Source organism: Fistularia commersonii, chromosome 31 (genome assembly GCF_037954325.1).
Source record: "Fistularia commersonii isolate RoL2024-O1a breed Wild chromosome 31, RoL_Fcom_v1.0, whole genome shotgun sequence".
Classification (NCBI taxonomy): domain Eukaryota; kingdom Metazoa; phylum Chordata; class Actinopteri; order Syngnathiformes; family Fistulariidae; genus Fistularia; species Fistularia commersonii.
Window position 1 is genome coordinate 8,000,334 of NC_141314.1, and position 22,791 is coordinate 8,023,124.

Sequence of the window (22,791 nt, forward strand, 5' to 3'; positions counted from 1 at the left end):
TTCGATTGCGCGGTCTTAATTTTGATCATGTTCATTGTCAGAGTAACCATCAGCATGGATACGGTTCCCCGGGTAAGGCCGAGGCATTTCAGAAATCCAGCTGCCCACGTCTGCCCTTTACGTGCAGCCTCGTGCTTGACTGGCTCCAAAAATATCAATGTGAATATCTAGCAAGGTGTGACATGGGGGGGGGGGGGGGGACCGTGTGGACACAAAGTGAGTCAGCACGCATCCGGATTGTTATTTCCGCAGGAGGCGGATTTGCTTAATTGAGTCATTCACGGTTTGCAATTTGGTGATCCGAGCTTCAGCACGGCCGTGGGTTACATATGGCTCGGGTTGATTTAAATCCGCGTTCGGCCGCTTAAGCCTCGAACGGCTTGCAAAACGGACGCGTCGTTTACGCGGCGCCACCTCCAGGTAAAACGGCTAGCGGTGTGGCAACGGTAATCTCGGCGTTCTTGGCTGTGAGTGGCAGCGCTGCATCTTCACACCCTCTTAATACTGTGTGGCAGAGAACAAACGCGTTATGTTCCCGCCGTTTGGCTCTTTTCTCTGTCGAATCGACGTCTGGTTCAAAGTTAGACGCTTAATTAAAATTCTGTCTTCTTTGCCTCCGGTTTGATAAAGAAAAGCACAAACATATAGGGTACTTCAGCTAATGCTGAGGAGCTTAGAAGAGGAGCCGACAATTAAGATGTGTCACTTAGAGTTAGTTAAACTGCCAGGTGAACCAGAAACTATCAACTGATGCAAATGAGTTAAATGTTACAAGAAGTAAAAGAAATTGCTGTTCGGACCCAAACGAGATGGTATTTTTTTAAAAAAAAACGACTGGATTAGTATTTCGAGATTTCAAGAGAGCTTATGTCTTCTGTCAGCGGTGTCACCATTTGGTAAATGCTGTGTTTTAGAGTGTTTTATTTCTCCCGATCATCTGATGAGGAATCTGCTCGCATTGTCAGCCCGGTAGCGAGAACAGCCGAGTTCCCGCCCGCATCTGAAAACACGACTGACGTTGTTTCAGACCTGTGACAGAGCCTTTGTGGTACAAAGGAAATATTACTTTCCGCTCAGTTATTCTGTCTGTGTTCTAGAAAATGTTGACAGGAATAATGACAATAAAAAAAACGGTTTATCTCTTGAATTTTATTTGGTGTACGATCGGGTGTCGGTGACAAGGTACGGTGCGGGCGAGGGAGCTACTAACTTCCACGACCACCTGGAACCACGTTTAATATCCGGTCATCAAAGCACAACTAGTAAATAAAATCGTATCCGTTACTGCTGCAGGGAGAAGGGATGCAGGTTTTTATAGGGAATCACAAAGTTGTTTAGCTCCTCTTTGTCAAATATTATTTTACTTTTTACAAACTAATGAAGAAAAAAAACAATCCCATTAAGGTTTTATCACACACTGCAAGCTGCAGTGAATAACACCGACCATCCAGAATCACACGTCGCAGTAAGATACAGAAAAAGGTTTGCCGAGCTTCAGATATTTCTGTTTTTCAAACTCTAAATACCTAGGTGGAGTATGGCTCCAAGAAATGAAGGAAGTATAGGGGACACTTCTAATTGCAGTTTGGTGATGTGGGTACGCATGCATGTCTTTTACCCGTGATTCCAGTTGGATCGTACGAGTGCGCCAAAGATCACCGATTTAGTAAATCAACTTGGTTCTCACCACCGATCTTACAATCTAATGATTTTACGTTGTGAGAAATTACCACCTGTCCAGACAGTTTTATTCGGGAGTATCGGGAGGCTTTTTAAAGCTGCCGAGAAATTCCTTCATCGTGCTCCTGCTTTAGCATCCATTAACTGTACCCTTCACATTTGAAACTGATAGCGAGGCCGGTGACGGGTGCTGCATAATGCTGGACGTCGCCTCCATCCACTGCTTCTCAGCTTGGATTAAAGGTCAGAAGCTAAAGTATGGCACAACTGACAGCGTCGTGTACCTTGCAGCTGTTTTGATTTATATGCTGCCTCTAGCTTGAAAACCACTGACCGAGTATTTTCCTTGCACGGATATACAACCGAAAACCGAATGTTTTGGAATCCGCCTGTATAAAGGTAAAACATCATATTGCGCACACATGAAAGCTGACAAAGGAGTAACATCTGCTCGTTCCCTTGGGTGAAGATGTCAAGGTTATAAATTGTTATCTGGCGTCGTGAGTAATATCCCAATGAAAGCGCACTTCTCCTGTGTATTTGACCTTTTTTTTATTTATTCAAACACAAAACACATTATGTATCCATCTACCTATGTATTATGTTGTTAAAGATGGTGAGCAGTTAGCGAGGCTGGACAGGAGTGGAAGCAGAGAGCGGCGTGTGGCTTGGAAAGCTCTCCTCTTACCCACTGTTGTTCATTGTAGGTTGCAGTGAAGGGGACCGTGCATTTTAAAACGAGGCCTTGTGTAGTGTCCTCCACGAATCAAGGCAACTCCGAGTACCGAAATCACAATGCTCTGTTTATAGAAACAATCATTATACTACAGAAACCGATGTAACAAGGCGTTGAAACACAAATGGGTATCTTATGTAGAAGAATGAACGTCATAGCTCACGCAAGAAAACATGACTAACACCGAGTTCACACGCAATATCAGCAGAAGCATCTGCATCAACCCAAAGGAATGACAAAATTCATTTTACTCACCAAAAGCATGATTATTTGAACACAAAATCCATCCGACCTTTAGAGTTCAGTTACTCTGCTCCTTAGATGCGGTGAGCCAAGGGTACGGCTCATAGGTACTGAAATAAAATTTGCAGATAAACCCTTTGCTAGTTTGAACAGACTCCCTCGCTCCTGGTTGGCCGGCTGGCCTAACAATGCCCAGCTTTTCTTCAGATGTCCACCTTGAAAATGGCTTTGTTATCATATCTCCAACCACAACGAGTTCTTTTCTGCCTTCCGACATCGTGGGTTAAGAAACGCGACTATACTTGCACAAAAAAAATTTAACGGTCCGCTCTTTGACCAGCCAGTCAAATACCATGAAAAGGCTGGGGTAAGCGGGTGCCCGCTAGATGGACAGAGTCATCAACTTGAAATTTGACCGATTAAAACAACTGCTTTGTCGTAATTCATTTTCAACTTTTGGCCCTTCTGAAGGCCTCACGGCACTCGCCCCCTTTACACGTGGTGGCTGAAATATGATTGGATAAAAGCTCTGATATTAATATTCACTACTGGGAGCACTGCAGGAAAAAGAAAATCAATGAAATAAAGAGAATAGACTCTTGGGGATATTTTAGACACATTAATGGGAAAACTAAAATGTATATAAGTCTGGTAGTGTTAGGGCCAGCAGAGAAGGCCTTGCTCACCCTGACCGCCCACCACTGGTTTGTTAGATGCAATCTGGCTTTTGTTTTGAGGAATTAATATGCCAGTAGCAATTTTTGTGTATAAAGATTCATTCTTATATGCATAAATATATCTTCCCTTTACTCATTTTTGCAGTTATGTTTTTCAATTGCCTTATCACTTCATGGTGCAACATATGAAAGCTTTTAAATGAATACAGATACTCAAACATTTTTAACTTTCTGTCCCATTTACAACTTGCTTTTAAAATGTGTAAAAATAACAAATTAAGAAAATAAATATATGAATTATCCGCAGTATGTGAGCATCTGCACAGGATTTAATAATTATCAATGATAATTAAACATCAGTCAGAGGTCAAATGATGCCCCGTCGATACAAGCATGTCGGAACGCCATTGCCACAGTACCGGAAAGCAGATGGTTGTCTTTCAGAATTTTTTGGTTTTAGTATTTTATAAATATTCATACCAACATGTTTGGCAGTAGTGACGGCGATCATCCACTGCCGCCAAACACGTGCATAAAGCACAAAGACCAGAATTGGCTGGTGGGCAGAAAGAAGGGAACCTGCGACCCGGGCAGTAAGGACAGTGCTTTCAAGACATGGAAACCTGATGGTGAATAAAAATGTGCAAATGAAAATATGCCGGAGAAGATATTGACACAGAACCTGGACAATGAAAGGTGTCGGACCCCGACGGAAAGCTGTGCAGTTTTCTAGTATTTGAGGTTGGTCTCGAAGAAATAAGGAAGGGGCTTATACTGGGCAAATAAAGGGTCCGGGTTGGCTAGCGTGATTAAGCATAAGAATATATGGACAAGTGAGGAGATTGTGTTTAGCAGATGGAAGAGGTACTTTGAGTGCATGATGAATGGGAAATCAAGACACGCAATGGATTACCACAGAGGAAGTGAGAGCAGGAATAAAGAGGATGAAGAGGGGAAACGGCAGGTATTCCAGCGGAGACATGGTGATTTTTATGTGAGAGTATAGCAGTGCTTTTAACTTGATTGTTTAACACAATCTTGGAAAGTGGGAGGATGCCTGGAGAGTTGAAAAAGAAGGGTTCCGGCTTAACGTTTTAGAAACAGGGCTAATGTGCTGAGCTGAAACTACACAGGTATGAAGGCACAGCATGAAGTTCAGTGAACGTAAAGCTCTGGGCTCAAGGCTAGGAGAGGAGTTAAAATAGTTTTACCACTTGCAATGCCTTTTTTAACTTCCAGTAAAATAAACATTTATCATCAAAGTCTGGTCCATTGTTCGGTTTACCCTCCGTTGCGATTTGAAAAATTGGCTTGAGGGATTTTTTTTTGTCGTCTTAATCCTCAATTCATTTTTAATCCTTCCCCCTAATGAATAATGAATAAACCCGCAGTTTAAACTAGTTTTTGTGCGAGCATTGACTGCCAGCTAACAACTCACGGTATGCGGATTTTTTTTTCGCCCATGACAACAACCCGTCCCTCACACGTGTAGCAGGCGCAGAAGCTCCATCTGACCACTTCATTTGGGTACGAGAACATCCAACGCTCCCACCACAAATCTAACAGTCTGGAAATTTATCAATTATTCATCAAATATCCATACCTCTTATCCCGCATTAAGTATCGCGTGGGGAGCTGAAGCATATCCACGCAGACACTGGGAGAACATGGACACTCTTCATAGAAATTCCATATATGAAGTCCTACATATATATATTTATTTATTTATATATATATATGTGTGTGTGTGTGTGTGTAAAAAATATATAGGTTAAAAAAATGAATTGAAAAAAAAATATATATATACATCGCTCAAACATGAATGAATGAAATATTCTTATTGAATACGTTGTTCTTTACATAGTCGAATGTGCTGACAACAAAATCACACAAAAAAAAATGGAAAATGGAAATCAATGTATTAATCAATGGAGGTGGGTTTAAATGATTTATATAGATAGGTGTGTGTGTGTGTGTGTGTGTGTGTGTGTGTGTGTGTGTGTGTGTGTGTGTGTGTGTGTATATATATATATATTTACAGCTCAAAAAAATAAAGGGAACACTTAAATAACACATCTTAGATCTGTATGAATGAAGTATTCTTAATATTAATCTAAATTCTTAATTCTCAATCTTAATTCTTAAGATCAAATACTTTGGTCTTTACATAGCTGAATGTGCTGACAACAAAATCATACAAAAATGATCAATGGAAATCAAATGTATGAACCCACGGAGGTCTGGATTTGGAGCCACACTCAAAAATTAAAGTGGAAAAATCACAAGAGGCTGATCCAACTTGGATGTCATGTCCTAAAAAGAAGACCAAATAATAATAATAATAATAATACATGGGATTTTTATAGAGCTTTTCATGACACTCAAAGACGCTTCACAAGTAAAAAAAAAAAAAAAAAAAAAAATGGATCAGTCTTGGAGTTTCATTGTGTTAAGCGTTCCCTTTATTTTTTTGAGCAGTACATATATATATATATATATATATATATATATATATACATATATATATTATATATAGAAAAGCCTAATAAAATGTAATTATAATCAGAAGACTCAGCATTATTGACAAACTATGTTCACGCTCACCTTGTACTGACGTGGAGGAAAACAGTGAAACAGTGACTGGACACAGAACATAACACACAATATAGAATACAAAGTGCAGAGCACAATGTCTGTTAAAGCAATAAGATGATAATCCACAAGAGTAATGTGGTTAGTGAGGTGGTACAAAGATGAGGTGATTAGATAAATAGAAATGATAAATAAAGTGATGATCAGGTAAAGATGTTGTTAGTGCAGAATAATGAATGCAAGGTGCTCAGGGGGTTTACGCAGTTAACAGAGTAATGGCTTGTGGGAAAAAAAAAAAGCTTCTTCCTATGTCTGCTAGCGCTATGTGCCGGCACTGCCACACTATCACACAGTTCAATTCACAGAAAACAAACAAAATAATTTGATTGTGTGATATTCACCACTTCTGGCATGTCAGATCATATCAATTCATTGTTTGTTGTTTCTTTCCCCAGAAGACAATTCTATATGCATCTTGATACGTGCCCAAGTTATGAATCATCCAAACGAGAATTAAACGGCCAACGTTTCAGCGTGAGATCCAGCTATTATTTACTCTGATCTTTAACGCATCTCATCACATTTAAAGGCGGCATCGTCTGTCATTTACCATCCGAGAAACTTATTCCAGGCTTTTATGAATGTTTACGAGAGGTGCGTTTCTTCAGCTAATGATGCTTTCTGAGCAACTGTGGGGGAGAAGCAGGAGAGGGCAACAGGAGTTCTTGTTTAGTCTGAACAAAGGGGACGGTTTTATGCGTCTCGCAGAGGGAGGGAAAGAAAAAGTGTTCACTTTTATCTGTTAGTAAAAGCCATCTATGTTAATTCAAGATGTACTTAGTGCTACATTGACGTGTCGCACATTTCCTTTGCAGGTCTGCAAAGATATCAGCTGCTTCCCCGTTCGTTAAATCTCCTCATTCCCAGCCTGCACATTTCTCCAAATTCTTCCTGACCTTGACCACTTTTCAACATTTTTCCACTTCAAATGTTGATTGAGGTTTAGGTAAGAGTTGGGAGTTAAATAAAATAATTCGATATTTCAATGAAGTTCCTGTTCATTCCCTGTCCTGTGCTGCTTTCCGCTTGCCCGGCACTTTTTTTGACATTTCATCATCAACTTACATCCAACATTGGAAAGATGGAGCTTCTGTTGGAGAATTAAAGAGAATATATGTGTTCACATGTTGAAAAGCGCCAACCTTGACTCAAATTAGTCAATTTTGACGATCAAAACACAATCGAGAAGCGGCCTGTTGCTAAATTTACTTGGATGGATAGATCTTCTCGAATCTGAGAGAACAAGTGATGACGTTTAATAGACAATAGAGGCTACAGATAGTTGGGCAACACAATCTCATTTGCTTTTTATGACATCAGAAGTATCTGAGAAATAAAAACAACAAGTGAAAATACAGCAAATGGTGCATTTTAAGATCAGATCAGCGCCGGACTGATTATCCGTTTGGGATATTATGTGGTGTTAAAAGGCACGCGGTGTTAATTCAGAGTCGAACCGCTGTTCCAGCAAAAGGCTCGATTGTTTGGCGTTCTGCCTTGTGCCTGCGTCTTGTGATGCCCATGGCTTTGAGGAAACCCTCTGAAACATTCGTCTGTCTCTAATTCTCGGTGCTGGTGTACTGACGAGAACAACAACGGCCAACAAAAGCACAGCGACTTGGGTTTTTGTAGTTCCATTCTGGCGAAACTGCTTTCGTCTTCATGCCTGTGGTTGACTTCAATTTGTAATTGATTCATCTCAATCAAATCAATGTATTAATCGTTGTAATTATGAAAACGTTTGATAACTGAGGGCCATAATGGGCAAATGGTGCAGGATTTTTGTTTGCAATTACTTTTGATCACAGATTAAGCTCATGGCTCAGACTGTTATGAATGTTCTTCCCAGAAGATTTCAAAACAACGACATCATTAGGTCCCCCCCCAAAAAAAATAACTGATCTTTTACTTTTAAAGCCTTCTATTGACTCGTGTACCAGTCCCTTGCTGCGATGCAAGAAGCCGCCCAGCTCATCGGGGGCAGCTGAGGGTTGAAGTAAGTCGGTAACTTGCGGAAAAGGGCACTTCCAAGCGAGAAACAATCCAACTGCCGAACCTCATTGCGCTTTTCTGACTGAACCCAATGATGCGGTGAGTCATTGGATGAATGGTTGGTGGGTGATCACGCTTGACATTTCAACACAAATATGCACCTTAATTCTAACCAAAACAAAAGAAGACCAAAAACTGTTTTGCTTGCAATGCATATTTTGATACAATACACCAATACTATACTATACTGTCCATTCATTCATTATTTATACCACTTATTTTGCAGGCAGGCTCGTAGCGGGGCTGGAGTCACCCGTCGATCGCAGGGTCACATGTGTATTTACACATACCTGTGTACTTAATGGTCTCCATGGAAACCTCTGCATGTTTTTGGAAGCCCACACGGTTGCGGAAGTGCTAACCACTTCATAACCGTGAAACATTCCAACCAAACTGTCTCAAGAATGCTTTCACCATCAAACTACTGCAATCACAGATTTGGACGGACCACAAAAGTCGGTGAAGAATGATCAGAAAACATATCTTCTAACTTGTCATACAAGATATTCAAAATGTTTTTGGTATAGCAATGTTGCAAGAACAGCTGCTTTGGGGGGTTTACAGTATAACATTGAATAGAAGTGAAACATTTGCCGCAGAGTTAAGTTACATTAGCAAACATAAGTCCATGGGTGATCATCACTGGTAGGAGTCAAACATACCCTCCAAAAGTTGGGATGTTTTCAGCAAACTGAAACCTCGTTGTCATTCCTACTCACTCAAATTATACATTTGAAATGATATAATTCTCCAAAAAAGTCATGTTACTTGTGCCTGCTGTCCAAGCACAGGGTCAAGCCAGCTAAATTGCTAACAAGTTCAATAGACGGTGATTTGTATTTCTGCCAGACAGCTGCTAGAACTTCATATAATTGCTTATTTTCGCCGTTATAGGAAATCATATTTATTATTGAATTGCACTGCCCTCACTGAATATTATTATTGAACTGCAAATAACGGAGCTTCACTTTCCTGTCCAACTACTGCAGTTAGTAAAAATCACACTATGTGACCAAAAGGGTATTCCAGAACACAGTGAGCTGTGCTGTCCGACATTTATATGTATACATTGTCCACTGTAAAAACCTAAAAAAGGTAAAGGAAAAAGCTGTTAATACAGATTCTTGCAATACCTCTGGGCCTCTTTAAGTAGTTTTTTTTTTTTTTTTTTTTTTTTTTGCAAAAATAAATAAATAAAAACAGTAGCTTTCTGGTGCCCAATTGCTTTCACAATCATAAAGTAGCAACAGTATATGGAGGGTACTAGCAGACTTTAACTACTCCTAGGTTCATACATTAAGAGTGCAAAGGAGCAGAGTTTCTTGACAATGCATTTACACCGCTTGTGAATATCAAAGATAGATAAACCACAAATGATCAGACCACACAACGCAGGCATACATAGGAAACACGATGTGGATGTTTCTCTAAAGTAAAAATCAATTCTTCTGCCGGTGGACTTAAAAGTCAATGTACGTTTTCTTTCAACGTGCGGTTTGGCCAAGATCGGCAGGATCCACAGATGTCTGCCGCATTAAACATGACGCCTACTGACTAAACGGAATATTTACCGTGTTGTTTTTGCTTTTCTACATTTATTTCTCACTCGTGGACACAAACACCAAACAGAAAAAGAACTTTAAACAGAAATGAAGAAGGCGTTTAAAACAATCAAACAAACAAACAAACAAAAAAAAACAATAACTGCACTGGACCAAAAACCTATTGATGATTGAATTTTGGGATGGGGGGGCTGGGGAGTTATAACTCATCTATAATTTCAATGTTGGAATGAATTGCATTTGAATTTGCGTGTGTGTGTTTTTAAATAACATGTCTTTCTCGGTGGGTCACAGGAAAAGGGCTAATTGCTGAAGCCAACATCAAACTCTTGCATTGAAAGTCCCGGTGCTCGGGCGAACCCGGCGGCCTGCACATTCCAGGAGACAGAATGGATGTGAATTGTAATTACACAGTTGAAACCCACTCTTAAAACTAATAATTAACATTACTACTACATTGTGCTCATTTGGACACACACACACTTCTGTATAATACTCCGAACTGCATTATCACGAGAATGGGTTAGTCACAGCATGTGTCATTGCCCAGAGTGGGAGTGAGCATTAAAGGGATATTTTTATGCCAAACGCTGAAGGCTTTGCTGGTCTTTCCCTCAACGCACTTCTTAAAAGGCTAAATCTCAAATGGAAAAAATCAAAAAAATCAAAATATGCACAGATGATTCACCATCTTCACAACCAATTATCATATCAGCTTAGCATAAATAACTAAAATTAGAAAGTTGCAGAAAACTCAAAAACGTTAAATGTTGATGGCTAAAATGCTTTCCAGGTGATCACGCTGAGGTAAATAGTTAGCGTTGGAGAAAGCCCCAAACTTACCTTTTGCTGTCTGTCTGTTTATGTTGAAGTGATACTTGACTAAACTGTGCAATAGGCAAAAAAGCAGCTAGACAAGAGGCTGGCTCTCATGCTCAGATTTCCATATTTATTGCTTGAAATCCTGCAGGGAGTTCAACTGAATGCCAATCGTAGCGCTTACTCAGTGAGACAAATACGCACCTGCATCCTGCATGCTACCAGGCCCGGACCCCACACTGTACCGCACTTGATTGATAAAATCTATCTTTTTACAATCATAGTCATAGTAGCTGTGTCAACAGAAACGGTGACAACCAGCCGGCAGACCTTTTTCTGTTGCTCCGAGGGCAGACGTGCTCCGAGTCGCGCCACCTGTTAATTGATAAGTAAAAGACGTATCACGGTGCTGCGGGGGATCTTAAAATGTTTTGTGAGAATAGCATGTACATATATTGACCTGTTTGTGTTAAATTAGCAGCGCAAACAATCACATCTCCCACATCAGACACAAGTGTTATAAAGGTTAGATGTTGTCTCAAAAAGAAAGGGTAAAAAGAAAAAAAAGGTTAATTAAGTATTTGTTGGACAAATCAAACGGACTTGTTCTCTAGGTTAGCCGCGTCCGCATATAGCATATCGTGTCTCCCCCGGCACATGACGAGGTATGCATGCTAAAAATGCAAAATAATATTAATAAAAAAAAATGTCCCATCATGCCTTTGGACACACACATATAGGCAGCGCACACTCGGACCCACCTAAGGGCACAGGAATGTCTAATTTTATCTGATGCAAATGTATGCATTGGCATTGTGAACCGCGAGCCAGTTATAATGCCACAGTTATTCTGAACAGGCTGAAGTTGGAGCACCCCAAGACATTAGTATGCCAATGTGTTTAAAGGCCAATTTCACCCTGCATGACTCTGGAACAAAACCCTTGAATAATTTGCATTTCAACAGAATATCACTTTTGACTGCCAGTTTATGAATACATATCCCATTGGTGCTCCTATTTCACAATTTCCAGGCTGGGTGCATAATCACGTTTGTGTCAAATTATCTTCAATGGGTTGTAATAAGCGGGGGGAAAAAAAAAATGCTGGTGAAGAACACCCTTTTCTTTCGCGTACTTCCTGGAATTTTACCGGGACACGCCGTTCTTGTTTATTCTTGGGATTGCAAGTGTAAGATGTCATATTCTTCATGCGGCGTACTCACACCCGTCGAACAACACATATCGAGGAAAACAGAGGGCATTTACCGAACGTCTTGTGCAAAAAATTAATATGTTAGCCGGTATGTTTCGGAGAGACGTGCCGGCTCGGCTCGAAATTGATTCGCAACTCTGCTCGTATAAACAGACAAATTGGAGCAGTGTATCCCCTGTGCTACCTTGTCTCTTCCCCCTTTATCATTGGTAGTAATGACAGCTTCAGACTACTGGCGCTTCACCTCTTTAAAGAGCTAACTAATTAGTTGGAAATTTTCTCATCATTGCCGCCGTGGCGCCCAATGAGAGCGAGTAAGGTCCCACCGGGGGAGAAAAGCAAAGATCGTTACTTTCTTTTGAATTAGTCCTTCTGCGACGGGGTATACCAGCCGTCCGTCGTGTGTATTTTTATCGTTTTATCCCATCCTTGGGTGGAAAACATTATCGCACCTCGATAGCTTCGCTACCGTGCAGCAACGGACGCGCGCAGGTTCCAGAAGTAGGTCAAAGCAAGTGAGATATTATTAAAAAAAAGGGGCGATTTGCCAAACTTAATTTTGGGTGCGGGCGCAACTTCGGCCCACTTTTCGCTTTACATAAAAAGGTCTTCCGAATTCGACGTTGATAATGTAATTCGAATGTCCTGCCAACCGTCTCCAAGGACTTTACATGGACACTAAAGAATAAGAGACGGGAATAGATTTATTTTCGAAGGCAGAAATAAACAAATACCAGATCGAAAGGGCGATTTCAAAGCCTTTGAAAAACTGTAATGTAAAATTGAAATGAGGAAATTCTTACATTTCAAAGGCCACTCTGGAAGTTGCGACTGTTTCGAGTTCATTCAGTGTGCGTGTCAAGCAATTATGTTAAAATGCGGCTCTTGCCAGAACAAAAATGTTTCCCAAAGACAATTTCTCACTTTGAAATGTTTTTTTTTTTTTTTTTTCTTTGCCTGGGGCATCCAATAAATTAGGCTCCAGTGAGAAGGCAATAACGTTTGTCAACAATACACTAAATGCTATGCACTGTAAGATGTGCGGTATGTAACAACATCCTAAGACACTGGCAGATAAAAAGCCTTTGTACTAAAACACTCCAATGTGCAAGCTACAAACAAAACACTTACCCAGCGTGGTCTTTGCGATTTACAAACACTTTAGCATCAAACTGGGCGGGCGTCTTTATGTTTTAATTTGAATGATATGAAAAGGGATTAGAAATATATAGCATATGTGGATGTTTAAGATGCCGTCACCATGGAATCGGAGAAACGGGGACTGAGATGAGATGCTCTTCTCTGCAGGAAAGAAGCACTATGGCCGCAGAGGGTTGGTCTAAAAAAAAAAAAAAAAAAAAAGCCTTAAAGTACATATCAAAGAGGAAGAGCGTGTCAATTATTTATCAAGAGAGGAAAAACCATAAGGGTGGATGCGTAAACAAAGGTAAGGGCCAGCCGGATAGAACCAGCAAAGAAATAGGGGGGGGGACCCACCTTAAAATATCCCTGCATTAACCCATGTGAAGATTAAAAGCAACAACATGAAAAAAAAACTCAACTCTCAAATGATATTGTACTGATTTCATCACTCTCAATTTTGTTCTACATTCCCCCGGTTTTGAGCGGTCCTGGATAAATAAAGATGTTATTCTGAGAAATTGGACCACTGATAAAACCGTTACTCTTGCTTTGCTTGACAAAAGTATTTGTGGATACAAATTATTCTCTTTGACCGCGAGAAGCTGCAGGACCGCCTGCAGCGGCAACGCTGGCGTCATGGATCGGGTTGGCCGCTGCTCAAGATTTTCTACGGAGGTACCCTTTATTTGACAAACTCCATTGCGATTCTTGCAATGTGTTAAAAACAACGCGGCTGCGGGATTTAACGTTGTCTCCAGTCATCTGCGTACTGCATGGCTGAACTGGAATTTGTAAGGTCACGTTTGATAAGTATCATTATCTGTTCTGTTGAGCTGTGAAGGAGTGGGGAGAAACGGTCGAGCGGCTTATCGAACCATGTACCCGGTCGCCGTCACCTTTTGCAGGTCTGTTAATCGCCTCCAATGCTGTGATACTAGAAACCCCGGAGAGGCTGGATAAAAGCAGATGCCACGCAACTCCTCCTCTCCCAGTTTGCATGGAGAACAGAAGCCTGATTCTCCCACCTGCAAAGTCTCCATCTGTCCTCCTGCACAGCGGAGCAACACAAAGCTCCGTAACCCGATATAGTTGAACCGACCACGAATCTGCGCCAGTTTGTCTTTGACCCTGGAGTCGTTTTTCGCGGCCATGACCGCATCCTGAATAAATCCTTTTTTTTTTTCGTCTTTTTCGAAATATAACATTCGTTCTTCACAGCTTTTCAAGCCGCTGATGGAGAAGGAAAACGGAGAAAGAGAAGTGAAGTGTCGGGTTCGGTACAGTATACCTTATTTATGTTTGTCTGCACTAAATGAAAAACATCTCCACCGTTGCACAATAAAGCGAACGCATCAAGTGGCAAGTAGACCTTAGAGAGATTTATGGGACCCCCAAGAAGTGAATATTCCAGAGGTGACGGAGGAATGTGGGCACTTTAAATCCCATTACTATGTTGTCAAAAGTAATTTCTTTCTCTAAATTATCCAGTGGAGGCACAGTTGTATCCTGTATGGAAAGATTCGAGATCCCGAGAAGGTGAAGCGGCGGCGGGTAACAATGGCGAGAGCGTGAGGGGCACATATTCCTCATCATTAAGGGATAAATAATGCAGGGGGAATCATATGAATAATTTTCTCCCTAATGGATATTGCATGCTGAGAAAGGATTTCCAGTTCCAGTTTTTAAAAATTTAGCATGTGAAATGATGCGTTGCTATGTGACAAAGTGATTTTTCGGGGCAAGAAGAGAGTTCTGCAAATGCATCAGAAAGCTTCAGAAAAAAAAAAAAAAAAAAAAAAAAAAAAAGTGAGACTGAGAGGGAAATGGTGTGTGTGTGTGTGTGTGTGTGTGTGTGTGTGTGGGCTTTTCCCGTTGAGTTTGACAGATTCAGTTACTCACGCAGTCAGACCCATGCCCGGATACACAGCAAATGTTGACACATTATCTATTTTATCTGTTATGCAGCAGGTGTATGCGTGAAAAGATATAAAAATTTCCCTTTTTAATTAGGATAACGCTCAACCTGAGATGAATGAATGAATGCTTTTCATATTCAATCAAAGCACGGTAGGGGATGATGACCACCCTGCATTTTCACATAAATACCATTGATTGTATTACTTGTGCAAAACCCAAAAGAGATTTTCAAGTCAATTGAAAATGATAACAGGAAAGCAAGAACAACAGGGAGCGGAAAATGCTTTTCTCCTCAGTCTCTCTTGTGAAAGTCCTGATTCTGCGCATTAAAACATTAAGATGAATCACAATGGACCGCATAGGCGTTCGCAGTGCAGTCAGTCATCACCGGGATGTGTGACATCCGATGGAGAATCAAACAGCATATTCAACAAGATATACGGGCTTTTTTCATAACGGGGTGATGAGTGGGATGAATGAATCCTCACATCACATTACAATAAAAGACATCATTTGGATATTCCAAATGATATATCGGTAAAGATAGAAGTAAAAGAAAGAAAAAGCGACGCCTGACAAAGAGCGTGGTTTTCTTTTTGCAATCTCCAACCCCTGTGATGCTACCTGCATCCTCCAGCATAACATACAATATGCATATGTTATCAAAGTAAAAATCTGGCATGAAACTTTAATGAACGATGGAATAGAAGGAGCGGCGCAAAAAGAGAGGCTGATATGCTGAAGGCAATGTGGAATTGTTTTAGTGAAGCGTAACGGACAAGAAGGAGGAAACCTGGGAAAAGAAGAACAATCGCTACGGGCATTTGCATTTCACATGTGAATGTAAGAGCCACCGCTGCAATTATACATACCACTGAGTGAGGGCATGGCTGCGTTCCACAAAGCACATTTTCATGCTTTGAACAGAGCCGCGGTTCGCCCGGGGACTTGGCAACTCAGGTGGTAAGCGTAGTTAATTTCACCATTTGGGAGAGCTTGGAAGACGTAGCCCGTGTGAACGTCCGCTAAATGTTACTTTATCATCTCTCCGTGTTAACTTATGTTTGTCCTTGGCCTTTCTGCTCTTCATTTTATCCTAATTGCAGCGTCATCGCCTCGTGAGGGGTGCTGAATTTTTTTTTTTTTAAAACAGCGGCAGAAGAGTCTGGTGCCAATTGCGGAAAAGTGTCCGAGAGCAACGGTGAAGTTTGACCCCCCCCACCCCCCCCGAGCCGCGAGCAACCTATTTTGAAATCAGATTGCCCCCTGATTTACCTTCCCACACCAGACAGCATTAGTCCGCACCAGTGCTGGAGTTGCTAGGCAACTGAAGACACTTGCTGCAGACTGAAATCTTACTTTGATTCATGGAAATACCTTATATAATACCTAACGGGAGAAATTGTGCACTATGGCAAAAAAAAAAGAAAAAAAAAAGCATAACAATTCCAACAATTACTCTTACGGCGTTTACGTCGGCACAATATTCCGAATAACACCGTGAGCGAGCTCGATACATTTGCACGGGACGCTCGGCATCGTAAAACAATGTAGACATTATGAGCAGGGATTGCAAGAAGCAGGTATAACCCATGCATGTTTCATTATGTTTGGTGACACACCGGCACAATCGGGGAATCTCAAATATTTTCCGAAGAGGATACGTTCAAAGAAACAAATTAAATTCTGGAATCCAAGAGTGGTTGAACTGAATTAATAACTTTGTTATGTATTCCTGGCTGTAGATTCTTGAAAGTATGATTGTGCTCAATTCGCCTCCCTTTGCATAGCAATGACTTGAAGGATCGAGGATTTCCGATGACAAATACACAACTAATCTCCCCGTGTGTCTCTTTAGCGTTGAAGAAATAGCAGACCTGAGAGCGCTGCGAAAGTATTGTTTTGCGTTTCATCCGCCTTTTCATTCCCTAAAGTGATTCTGTAATCAAGACAATAGGGAGGATTTGATACACCAGGCTCCGTTTCCAGTGCTATAAGTTTGTTTGCTTCGACAAATGCTGCATTGCTGCACTGCAGCAGTCATTGACTGCAAAACATGACACACTTACAATAATATGTTAATTGCGGTTCATCTAGTTAACATAATATGTGGGTAGTCTGAGACCCCGCTAATTACCACCGGCTATACGCTCCCCAGTCCTGCAAGGACCCCATGAGGAATGACTGGGGTTAAAGGTTGAGCCGGGGCGCCCCATGCTGAGGGTGACCTGGCGAGGCCTTGCACAAATGAAGGCAAACTGGCTGCGGGGAAAAACAAAAGTCGTGTGTGCACGGATTATCTAAGTCATGAGACAAGAGACTCATAAATATGCATATTCATTATCCAGAGTTGCATCCCTCTCATTGAATCTATCATGAAGATTAATGCACGTTACTCAGTCATTCATGATTTACTGCGCGCACCCGGTTTCAAAGGTGAGCAGACAGCAGCCCCTACTGGCCCCGAGCAGAACTCCGGCACCGACGCGGGAGCTCGTCACGTCTTGGTTTTTTTGCATTTTCTCACATTTATCCCTCAGGGCCGAGCCCCATTAACCTGACTGTAATATCGATATTTCTCCGAGACCTATCCGTTTATTTTAAAATGTATTTACCGTTATTGATATTCGGTCTGACCCGTGGAGGCCGTGAAATGTATGTTAGTGGAGATACAATTGACACAAACGGTAGGAATATGTGAAGCATTTCCCGAGGTGTGAGACAGTTTTTGGTTTTATTCAAACATCAAACGCTAACTGAAAGCTGACTGAAAGCAGCCTAAACGCCGACCACTAGATGCCACTGCGTAACCGTTGGTGATGCTCGCGTTGCTTTTCCATTTCACTCCGCCGCTGTAAAATAAGAGGTTGAAAAACATGAATAAAACATACGGTTGTACAAGTGAGACATACTGTGCACAGCCACATGGGCAGCGGAGGGTATTCTGTGATTTTTACGAGATGAGATCTCCGCCCGACCTAAAAGAAGACGGTCTCCTTGTTCTTTCATCTGTTTATTTTTTTGCACTTATTATCATTTGGACATTTAGTTCATTTTCAAACAAGCTCAGATTTGTGCCCGTATCACAGCTACAACATGAAATCCCTAACGGTTATAAATTGGAGGTGTCTGTTTCCCCGGTCGTCTGACTCTGGTGTTGCTCATCCGTCTTGCTCGTCGTTTGTTTTGACGTGTGATGGTTGCTAGGGTAGCGCTGTAACAACAGCACACACTGGCTCCTTAGCTCCTTGTTCATACAGAGAAGGATTATCGGGCTGGAGAGTAAAGGGAGGTCCAGCAGGAAATCCCGAACCATCTCTTGACATATGGAGAGGTGCTCCATCAGGACAAAAACAGGACCTAAAGTATAAAAATCGCATAGAATGATGTTGATATACACAGCACTGCACGTTGCATGCATACTCATAAGTATTTGGGATTGTACACATGTATACTTATGTGATGTAGTCATACGGCGCATACAGAAACTTTTAGAAAACACATATAACGTTATATTATAAAGACGTATAATGAGGACTATTCACATCGCTCTAAAAAAAAAACACCGTGCATGTGACATTCTGAAACTCCCCACAGGTTTTTAGAACTGAAGAAGCCTCTCGGATGAGGGGTCAAACGTCTGCGAGCGCAGAAACTAAAGTCCGGTTGCCGAGACGAGAAGATTCCGACATGAGCTTTAACTTAGTTGCGGTCACTCGCTGACATTCAAATTGACTGATGCTCTATAAATCCGGCTTTATATGTTTTTCTGGATGAGACCAGGTTCCTCCCTGGGCGCTGCTTTGCACGTGTATAACCGCTACTTCTTGACATTGAGCTTGTCCCTAGAACACTCACGTCGGGTGATTTTCACCCACACAGTTCTTGTCATGTGATTTTCATCGTGTTGCCGTTGTGTTTTACGGGTCCTTGGGTAGCTTCAGGCTGCTCACTGATGTTATTAATTGCATGTTTGTTTCCCTCCTCCCATCGGCCCATCTATAAATTGATGAAAACTCTATTTTATCCAGGTTATTGTATTGGGTAAAATATACCCAACGTTAGTGATGGTGTTACTTATTTTAACGTTAGTGTTCTAAGGTTAAAAATTTGACCCGAGCCCCTGTCGCTATCCCACACGCCTACACGGTTGCACATTCCTGGCGATATCAGGGATCGTGAATGATCCGATTTGCTCACAACAGGATCTTTCCGGAATGAATGGGTAAAAACATTTGACGCCGGTTACATAACGGATCAATTTCCGCATAAAACATAAGGAGGTAAACTCAGCTGCCGACGAAGACACGGCGGTCTTTGAATATTCGATACACGAATAAAGAAAGAAATGAACTCTTACCAGGTATATGCGCTGTAAATGTGATGACGGTGATGAGGCTGAACGTCTTGGCCAGATGCGTGCTGACTTTCAGGCTCCTGCGCATCATCTTCGCGCTCTGCACGATGGTGTGCAGGACGTGAGCGTAGAAATACAGGCCGAGCGGGAGACACACGGCGGTCCTCACGAGTACGAGGACCCTCGTAACTTCATCGTTGATGAAGGAGAAACAGGTGAGGTTGACGGAATCCAGGTGATTCACGCGCACGCCGAGCAGCCACAGACTCAGCTCCTTCAGCCCCACGGGGAGGAAAGGAAAGAGCAGCTGCAGGACTAAGAAAGCCCTGCTGTTTACAAGCCGCCCACACTCGCATACCACCGTCAGGTAAATGGAGAAGATAATGAAGGAGACATAGTGGAAGGAAGCGGAGCTGGTCAGGTGTTTAGTGCTCACCATAAAGTTGCACAGGTGAGAGCCCAGCAGCCAGCGGCCGTGCTGTCTCCAGTAAATCGTCATCGGCCACAGACTGAGGTTAATGAGGTTGCAGCAGCTGCTTCCCAGGATGAACATCGCCACGTTGCTCCTTATCTTGCTCCGCTGGCTGAGCAGACAAGACACCAAGGAGACCAGGACGGAGATGTTCAAACCGAAGCCGGGAACCAGAAGAAAGACCTTGGAGGAGGCGCAGAGGTTCAAGTAGGCAGACACGGCGCACGGGCTGGAAGATGTCTCATTCATGGTCGATAGCGGGTTGTAAAGGTAATGGCATCCATAGATAAGGAGGGAAGGAATGACGGCCCCCCGCGTGAGAGAGAAGATACTATTAAAGATACCGGCCATCCCCCCCGGGAGTCCCCCTGACACGTGCAGAAATACAGTTTGCGCAACATGTGAAAAATACAGTCAACATGTTTTCTTCCCGTCTTACCTCATCGTCAGACCGCCGTGACTCACGCCTCCTCCGCCGAAGTTTATTATTTCTAAGACTTTCACTCGGTGGACCTAATTACAAAGGATTCACTCGATAATCCCTTCCCTCCGGTCATAAGCCCCTAATAAACCCGGAAACCTTTCGCTACCGTGCATCATCTTTAATAGAGGGACGAGATGCGACGTCTGCTGTCGCGTGTCTTTCAACGCCGTTCATTTCCTGCTTTTATCAGACGCCGGTCAGATGCCACCATGCACTTTTTATTTGAAAATACCGTATTTTTCCCGCTCTTACCGACTTCAGTTGAAATTCATGTTTTACCTCGTGATGACTCAGAAATTACCCCCCCCCCCCCCAAGCCCTCACTGCGATTCATCCTTTTCATTCTGCGCTCGCCGATTGTGCTCGATACCCTGCGGAGAAGAGGATATGAATCCAAAGTCATAATATTTTGTCCGTGAAATGGCGGGTTTTGCTAATTCTAGATTGTGTCTAATTTATTACCTTGTGATCTGCACATCATTACGCAGCGGCTTCCTCTCGCTCTACCAGCGCGGAAATAGTCTTAATGAGAGGGGAAAATGTATTTGTTTACTTCTCTGGGGCTTTATTAATGTGACACACCATCTGGTTGATTAAGTAGCTAACCGTTCTGACATTACCTAAAAGCAAAATATAAGAAAGCTCTCATTTCAAAAGCAATGCATTATTTAAATATGTTATTTATTGTTGAGTGAAACACATTTATTTCATATTAAGTCTGCTTTTGAATACAGACAGGTGTTTATTGAGAATAAATTGATTTCAAAAAATAATTAATGATTCTGTTATCGACAGGCTCGTTAAAAATCGAGACGATCGGGCACATCCAAGACTGCTTGTTTTCGTTTCTTTCACCGTTCATTTGCGAGGGGGTGCTTCCAACGCGACGGTCCGGACCGCCGCGTATCCGGCGAGCAAGAACGAGTCGACGTTTCGCAAGAGAGGGCCGCTGTGCTTTTCAAACGGCGTTCAGTCAGGCAGCAGGGAGCCAGTGATCAGCGGAAGAAAGGACTTCAAACTGCTGCAGCATCATTTCACCTGGCGCCTGCTGAAAGTGTCTGCCGTAATGTGCATTTATTTTGACACTACAGAGTGAATTACTACCATATCAGCACTTTATTATTCATTAGAAAGCTCTTGTGGATGTCATGTTCAGTATTATGATATTCGATATGTCGAGATACGACAAGAGTATCCTCAACAACCTACTAATTGCTGCTGATTGTTTGTTGATATGAGCATCATCCGTGAATTGGGATCCCGACATGGTTTCCTCTCTATGGCCCTATGAGAATAATCAGAATTATAACAACAACAACAATAGTAATCATTTGTCAGTTCGTAATATATATATGTTTATCCTGTTTTTTATCCAGGGTCGTGGGGTGAGACAAACACCCATTCATTCTCACACGCCAGGGTTTTAATATAGGGTTTTCTAAGAACCAACAGCATGTTTTAGGATAATAATAGCAAAAACTGTAACCACAAAAATAGAAAAAAAAGAAACAGAAAACTAACTAAATAAATAAATAATAATAATAATGATATTAATAATAATAATAATAATACTCCCTTAATAAAACTTATGTAAAGGTATGTAAGAAGACCCAAAACTAACTGTGCCAAAATTAAATCTGAATATTGTCCCTGAATGATCCTCGTGCGGCTGACAGGGAACATAACCATGGCATGTCTTATTTCAAAAGTGTCACCTTTAACTAGAGGTAGGGTCTGCTGGTGGCGGCAGTTGTGTGTCAGATTTGATTTATTAACTCGAAGGAGAAGGAACCTGAAGGAAAGGGAGTATTTCCAATATCCCTAAGACATAACTTCAGAACGAGGACAATATTCTGGGTCACTAACTCAGACGATAGAACCAGTGGGTTTTTGTTTAGATGCATATGATGGACTAAAATCATCCGGTATAATGAAGAGAGGAGGCCAGTTGTCCCCCTTTTCCAACATTTGGCACAACTTACATGTGTTCTATAAATATCCATTATAAATGTGCTCATTGCTAGGAAAAAAAAAAACAACCTCCAGAATATTTCTTAAGTCATTTTAAAGAGCGAATAAAGTGCTAACGTACAATGCTGCCCTTCAACTGATGTGTAAACTGTTATGACGCATCACCGCAGCCAAGCCATATGTTTATTCTCCGGAGATTAGCGAACGTACAGTATACTCTGGCTACCTTCAATCTCATTCTTTATGTTTTTTCAGTTGTTGTGGCTGTTTTCCCTCACGCCCCGGAGCAACGCAGGATAACTGATATGAAGTGCACTCAAAATAGTCTTGAGGAGGAGGTCTGGCGTCGATCCTGGAATGAGACTTATGCAAATTCGGCGAAGCCCCTTGTTCCCGATGTATTCGGCATCGGGTCCATCCAGGATTCCTCCGTCTGAGCGCTGACAAAAAGCCAGACAACAATGAAAGACGCCGTTACTGGAATTTATCGACTGAAAATTGGAGGAGCTGGCGAGGGGGTGACCTGATCTCCCCCGAACTGCAGAGCGAGGGGGTGGAGTGATGGGGGGGAGGGAGATGGAGGAAAAGGACGCTGGCAGAGGGGAGGCCGGGATAGCTGTCAGTCAGTCATGACGACAGATCGGCCTCAAGGTGACAACTCCCTCCACGAGATGGTTTTCCACCCGGGGTAATGGTACCCGGGCGTTGCCTCACAAAAAGCAATTTATTGCTAAGCCAACTGTGGGCTGAGAGATACAGAGTCTCACGGTGTCAAATATTTTTTTGCAACAAATTGTGCTGTGTCAGGCCTGT

At 42.1% G+C, this 22,791-nt stretch overlaps 1 protein-coding gene across 1 annotated transcript; it reads right to left on the bottom strand.

Annotated features, from left to right (window-relative positions):
• Positions 1–17,511: 17,511 nt before the first annotated feature.
• Positions 17,512–19,874, bottom strand: LOC147215790 (uncharacterized). The gene is made up of 2 exons (XM_086139251.1): positions 19,055–19,874; positions 17,512–18,054 (listed from the first exon to the last, which is right to left on the bottom strand). Exons 1-2 carry the CDS (start codon positions 19,872–19,874, stop codon positions 17,807–17,809), a joined length of 1,068 nt encoding a protein of 355 aa, XP_085995377.1. The 3' UTR covers positions 17,512–17,806.
• Positions 19,875–22,791: the final 2,917 nt, after the last annotated feature.